A 7,234-nucleotide genomic window follows, 5' to 3' on the forward strand; every position below is an offset into this window, starting at 1 on the left:
CCAAATAACCATGTAGCATTACTACCATTTTTCATATGTAGCGAGAAAAAAATGAACCGGTGGATACGTGTGCACAGTTGTGAGAAGACAGAGAGTGTGTACGTCATCGTCCTCGTTAAATGTCCCGGTCGACTAGTCCACCTTTTCCATGCAGGTCTGGTACATGCTCAAGGCAATGGTTCACCGATCGTATATCTGAAGAGCATTTTTTTGTTTGTTTTGTTTTTTTTATCATGTCACTTAAAAATCTGCAGTCAAGAGTTCAACATATGGTGGCAATGAGGGCACTTGAGATCCCAGTCTGCCTTGGTGTTGATTAGACTGGACATGGTTTTGATAGACATGGCTTCATCTACAAAATATATTTACAACATGGAAATAACATCTACAAATAATCTACATGTACAGGGATGGGGCGAGGGCAGCTCCTCCGAAAACCTCTCTGCCCCCCCCCGCTCAGTCCAAGCAAGACCTCGCTGCAGCTTGTTTAATGTAAGACTGGGCCCAGAGCAGAACGCAACAGAACGTCAGTTCTCCAGGGTTCCGCGCGCATGAAATGGGTTTTGCCCACTCATTCACCTACACCTCTCTCCTCCTGTTTCAAGACCACATTGCAAACCCAGAGTTCCTCAAACCATGAAGGAATTTTGATTCTTCAACTTTTCAAGTTCTTTAATTTGTTGTCTCAAAAACAGTATCCTGTCGACAAAGAGAAAAGGAGAGCCAAGTTAGTAAATTTGCATTATAATGGTGTCACATGCTTTGGTATATGAGAAAGTGAAATGCGTTGACCTCTGCTCCCGCAATGTGGCCTGGATCTCGCACACTCGCACCAGTGAGCGAAGGTTCTTCAGCTCTGTGCAGTTCTCTGACATGTAGATGCTGCCCATGGTGTGAGCCTCCTCACGTAACCGCGAGGCCTGGATGGGAGAGCAGTATGTAAATTGTTAGCCATGCAGCAAAACATCTGTATTTCGGTAGCATGCAGATGAATGCCAATGATTTGTGTGCAGTAGCCCAATACTTAAAGGGATAGTTCAGCCAAAAATGAAAATTCGGTCATTAATTACTCACCCTCATGTCATTCCAAACCAGTAAGACCTTTATTCATCTTCAGAACACAAATTAAGATATTTTTGATGAAATTCGAGAGCTTTCTGACCCTGCATAGACAGCAACGCAACTGACAAGTTCAAGGCCCAGAAAGGTAGTAAGAACATCGTTCAAATAGTCCATGTGACATCAGTGGTTCAACCGGTATGTTATGAAGCTACGAGAATACTGTTTTTTCGCAAAGAAAACAAAAATCACGACTTTATTCAAAAATTTCTTCTCTTGCTATTTTAACTACTGTTTTAACGATGTTCTTGCTACCTTTCTGGGCCTTGAACTTGTCAGTTGCGTTGCCGTCTATGCAGGGTCAGAAAGCTCTCGGATTTCCTCATATTTATCTTGATTTGTGTTCCGAAGATGAACGAAGGTCTTTCAGGTTTAAAACGACATGAGGGTGAGTAATGTGTTTTTGTCAACTGAGGCTGTACATGGTGCTAACCTGTTCCTGAAATGTCCTCCGAGACCCTGTTTACACCTGTTAAGACCCCTCGAGTGATCAGATGGTCAGTATTAAGAGAACTAGAAACTCTGTGCTTTTTGTTTTCCACAGTTTCTTTATTTGCTTTCTTTTTCACTTTTTGAGCTGTTAACAGTAAAAATCGGTAAGATTTTTAAAAAATGTTTTAAGTTATAGCCACCAAGGTAGCATTTATCGGATTTAAGATACAATAAAAACAGCAATATTGTAAAATATTACTACAATTTAAAATAACTTTTCTTATATTTTTATATTTTCAAATGTAATTTTCTTTTATTTAATACATTTGTAATGTATTAAAATATAATTTAATCCCGTGATGGCAAAGCTGACTTTTCAGCAGGCATTACTTCTTCAGCATCACATGATCCTTCAGGAATCATTCTAATATGCTGATTTGCTTCTCAAGAAATACTTAGGGCCCAAGCCCCGAAGGGCCTGTAGCTCCTATTGTTTATGTTTTCTTTATTATTATTATTATTCCTCTCGAACGGGAGTCTATGTCAGCCCTATGAAGGGAACACAGGAAAATTATGAAACTTGGCACACTTGCAGAGATGGTCATGAATAGTGATCTGACCAACTTTGGGCTCTCTAGGACCAAGTCTATAGCGCCACCACCAGTTCAAAAATTCAAAGCATTATGATATATATCTTGAACCGTTTTGATTACTTTATTATCCAGATCAGCACTATAAATAAATGTTTTTTATTCATGCTGTATTCAATGTCATTTGAACTTCTGTTAATTCTGAGTTCATTCTCATCTATAATTCTGAATCGGCTGTTTTTCATGTTCATTCAGTTTCTGCCGTTTTTGCCGCTTCAGGATATCGTTGCTTGCAGCTAAATTTTCTTCTTGTTATCAATATTGAAAAGAGTTGAGCTGCTTCATATTTTGTCAAAACTATTTTATTTTTTTTGTCAGGATTTTGAGGAATAGAAAGGTAAAGAAAACAGCAATTATTTGAAATCGAAATCAATTGTCTCTGTGACTTTTGGTCAAATTTATTGCATACTTGCTGAATAAAAGTATGAAATATTCACAAAAAAAACATTCATGCTAACCTGTTTCTCCACGTGCTCCGCGGGCCACCCTTGCACATGTTTGATGAGGTTCTCATTGAAGTGAGCGGCCAGTGTGGGTGTAAAGGAACATGTTGCTCTGCCTGGAGCTGTGCTGGCAGGTACTGAACCCGGGGTCATTGCTCCGCTGACTACACCTGGTCCTTGACCACCACCACCACCATTATTACTGCTGCTGTTACTGCCCATGTGGTTTGGACCTGGAGACGGACTTCTCTGACTGCTGCAAATCACAAACAGTGGATGGGTCAATGTCTTTCTGATTTAAGAAACGACTACTTTTTATGCACAACTTCTCTGTCAGCATCAGGTTTTTACAAATACATTCATTTAATGTGATCCTAAAACATCAAAATCAGCAATATCACAAACAGCCAGAAGATGGCAGTCAAACACCACAAAACAAGCCACTTTAAACTACAAATATGGTTGCTGAGGTATGCAGTGGGCAGTTCAGTAACCATAAGCCTTTATATTAAACTTTAATTTTGCAGTTTTTAATTTATAAAGTTTTGATTAATCAGTTTAGTAATTTCCAAATTAAGTCACCTCTGTCTCTGCAGCATCCGTGGAGAGTTGCCATTGTCGTGATGTTTGTCTGTGGAAAGGGACTGCTGGGACGACGGTGGAGGAAGAGAACTGGACTTAACGGTCAAAGCGTTCATCTGAGAAAGATAGTGAGAAAAGTGTTACAAAATCATACTTTCGTTTGTGACATTGGTCATCTCATTTGACAGCAGTATACCTTGGTCTGTGAGGAGACTGGCGTGGTGCTGAGGGGCGGTTTGAGGGAGGCTGTGTTGGTCTGTGGCGTGCTGATTCTAGGAGACACGTATGACCGAGGAGAGGAAGCGTCTGACGTCAGAGACATCGGAGACTGGCTGGACTGCTGGGCTACTCCACAGGACAAAGAGAGAGAGGAAAAAGAGATAAGAGGGTGAAGAGATGCCTAAACTAAAAACAACAGGCATGTACTTGGTTAACAAACACGGTTCTGGCTCTGATTCAAATCTAGTTTGTGTTATAACACAAACTATAACAAAATTCAAAACATTGTTAATTAAAGTAAAGTTGAAATAAAATCTAAATATTAGAATATTAAAATATGAACTTAAAATTAAAATGAAAGCCGAAGCAGTAAAAAATTTACTAAAATGTATATTTATTAACGATAATAGCACAAATTTACAAAAAAAAAACAAAAACCAAGAAAACCCCCATCAACCTGAAATTAAAACTGGAAAAAAAATAAATAAATACATATACACACACGCGCACACACACACACACACACTTATAAACTAAATAAATACAAATAGTTTAAAAATAATACCAACATAACATTGGGGATGAGAGTTTAAGTAATCAAATGTTCACTAATACTACATATATGAAACTAGAACTCAATGCGCAAACTAACTTTTCTTTGCAACTTCAGTTAAACAACTAAATATACATTCCTATCATTGTTCAGCACTGTGGATAGGTGACATTGATATGATGAGATAGTGTGTGCTTTTAGGCACGTCATTGGAAGAACCAAAAATACTTTATTTTTAATGCCCCACTCTCTGAGGCAATTAACACACTTTGACCTATTGTTTACCTAAATATAAACATGGGAAACAAAAATTAGTTTTTTTTTGTGATGCATTAGTCTACTTTTCAAATTGGTTTCTATGTAAGCTCTGGGTGATTTTTTTTTTTTTAAATCTCGATGTTCTAGCAATGAAAAGATTTAACTTAAAATCATTACAGAGATGTAGTGTGAACTAGATTGATTTTCAAAAATAAAGCACTAAAATGAGTACCTGACTAAATGAGTATTGACTACAAAATTACTCAATGCCCACATTCAGTTATGTTGATTATTTTTTTTAACACTTTATAGTTCTGCTATAAAAAAAATACAAACTCCCTTACAGTGTAGAAACACTATGGACACACTGAGGCCATTAACAGGCTAAGAAGCAGTCTGACCTACTGTTTTCCTAAACATAAACATGGGGGAAAATGTTAAAGCCTTTATATAAGCAACAATTTTTTTTTTTGCATCAGTAAGAAAAGTTGTTGATTATTTTTTAACAATACATTTCTGCTATACAAGACTAGAGAAACACCAACTTCCTGATCAAAGCACAGAGATACTGTCTCCTAGTTTATAAAACAATTTTATCCATAGACTGCATTTGGAATATCTGAAAACTAATGGTAGAATACGTCTGATCTTACTTCATTTGTAATTTGGATTGAGAAACTATCACAACTAATGAGGTTAGAGTCCACTTTGATGTCCAGGTACAAATCAATGCAGATTTTTTTTTTTTTGCAATTTGGTGACTGAAAAGGGGTTGGAGTTTCCAATTTTACTCTGCATTTAACTTTAAAATGTAAATTTTTTCTTAGATCTTGGGCTGAGATCCACCATATTCTCACAAAAATAATGTGGGAAACACTGGCTTGATATTCAAAAGTAAAAAAAAAAAAAAGAAATGCAAATGTGCACAGAACCAAATTGAGTTCTCTTTTAAGAATTACTGCGCTTGAAAGGTCAAATACACAGACATTTGTTCAAAAAGTATTTACATAAAATCTATTAGTTATGATATATCATTATTATGAACATGCAATTCAACATGTAATTTAGACATTGCCAAATAACAGATGCTGCATGACAAATCCATACATAAAGCTACTTGTGTTAAAACCAGAAATCATTTGTGAGGCCCACATGGCTCACCATTATCTGCTCAGACAGCAGCAGCCAAGCCTGTGTGCGCGATCCTTGCTAAGCTACCAACTCCATCTGCTAACTCAAGGAAGCTGACTCAGAACCACACAGCGGACATGAGTTGGCAACACAAGCAACACAATCTCACGTCAAAAACAAATCAAACCCATGAGCTCAAGTTATGAAGTTCAAGATCAGGTCACAAAACAGAGCAGACCTTAAAACCACATGTGTCAAAGACATTTAATTTGGATGGCACTGTAGCACAAACAAAAAACACAGCAGCTTTGAGAGTAAGAGGTAGTATGAGAGAGACCGCAGAGTGTGTGTATGTACCTTGGCTGGACAGTTGAGTAGCCTGCGAGAGCAGAGTCGTGATGTTGAAGGCAGACGGACCAGCAGTCAGGATCTTATGGAGCATGGACTGCAGCGAAGCCTGAGTTACTGCAGCCGTGAGAACTACAAAGACACAGAGAACACACAGAATGAAGCAAGAAAGCAAGAACAAAAGGTGAAGACAAGCAGCAGTCAAAAAGTAAACAAAAACCTAACACTGAAATAAATCAGATTGATAAAATGGGTCTGCGGGAAACAACACTGGTTTACTAAATCCCCTTTAAAGTTAAAGCCATGTTCAAACAGATGACTCTGTGTGAGCGTTCCACCAAAATACTTGTTACATCCCATTAGAATTGTGTCTGATTGGGGCTGAAATTAGTCTAATTAAACGGCTTTTTTTAAGGCCAGTAAGTCGACTACTTGTTCAGATAAATGTACAGACTAGCTAGCACATCCCAATTACCTGTCAAAATACTGCATCTAAATAACAGATTATTCTTCTACACAGTTTATTTAAGATTACTTGGAAAAATCTGAAGCAATATTTACTTAAATACTTTATAGCTACAAGCTTATTTAGACATCTATACTTCAAAGTAGTGTTGGGCGATATGGTCATTTTTCAAATTGTCAGATCGCCGATACACGATATTATCGTGCGTGGGTGAGTGGGGGCAAGAGAGAGAATCTCTGTACTTGTCATAGGTTATTTCATAACTATGTGGTGTTTTAAACCGCGCGGGCGCACGCGAGAGAACCCATGAAAGCACCAATGATAAAAATAATTTACTATCAAACATACTGATAAACTAACAAGTTAAACATAAAAATATTTAAAACAGCTAGTTCATATATATTCGGATACAACAGTCATACATGGCTATAAGAACCACGCGTCCTGTTACAAGTATGCCACATCTGAGCACGGACGTTATCAGTCTTAAAGGTCTGCAAAATCAGTCAACTGTGAAAATCAAAATAGATTTATTTTAAAGACCAACAGTTTAACACTAAATATTGGACATAAACGAACACGTTAAATATAAAAGTATTTAAAACAGGTAAGTTCATATATTTGGAGTAAAGTTAAATTAAACGGACGTCAGTCATACAGAGCTCCGGACCGCGCGCCCCATGACAAGCCCAACACACCGCCACAGACACAAGGATGAGATGCGTTCTAACATAATTGTGGCATTAAACGCAGTTAGTGAGGGCTTGGTTAAAATATAGGCCATTCAGATTTGATAATAATATAATAGGCCGCCTGATAATAATAATAATAATAATTTAATACATTTATAGGAGATAAGCGAGATAAGCCCTTGACTATCGACAAAGAGATCTGCTATTGTCGATATCTCTGACTATCGTCGATACACGATACTATCGTCTATCGGCACAACCCTACTCAGAAAATCGTATATCAGAAGTTTAAACTCATATGGTTTAAAACGCATGATTTCAGCGCAATAAACATGATAATC

General features: G+C 37.5%; 1 protein-coding gene across 1 annotated transcript in view; it reads right to left on the reverse strand.

Annotated features, from left to right (window-relative positions):
- Positions 1-230: 230 nt before the first annotated feature.
- waca (WW domain containing adaptor with coiled-coil a) overlaps positions 231-7,234 on the reverse strand; it is a 52,852-nt gene continuing 45,848 nt past the window's right edge. The window contains exons 12-13 of the mRNA XM_016456944.1: positions 793-920; positions 231-699 (exon numbers count right to left, since the gene is read on the reverse strand). Coding sequence (XP_016312430.1) covers positions 630-699; positions 793-920 — 198 coding nt within the window. The 3' untranslated portion in view covers positions 231-629. The remainder of the gene's footprint in view (positions 700-792; positions 921-7,234) is intronic.

Source organism: Sinocyclocheilus anshuiensis, unplaced genomic scaffold (assembly GCF_001515605.1).
Source record: "Sinocyclocheilus anshuiensis isolate Anshui unplaced genomic scaffold, SAMN03320099.WGS_v1.1 scaffold647, whole genome shotgun sequence".
NCBI lineage: Eukaryota > Metazoa > Chordata > Actinopteri > Cypriniformes > Cyprinidae > Sinocyclocheilus > Sinocyclocheilus anshuiensis.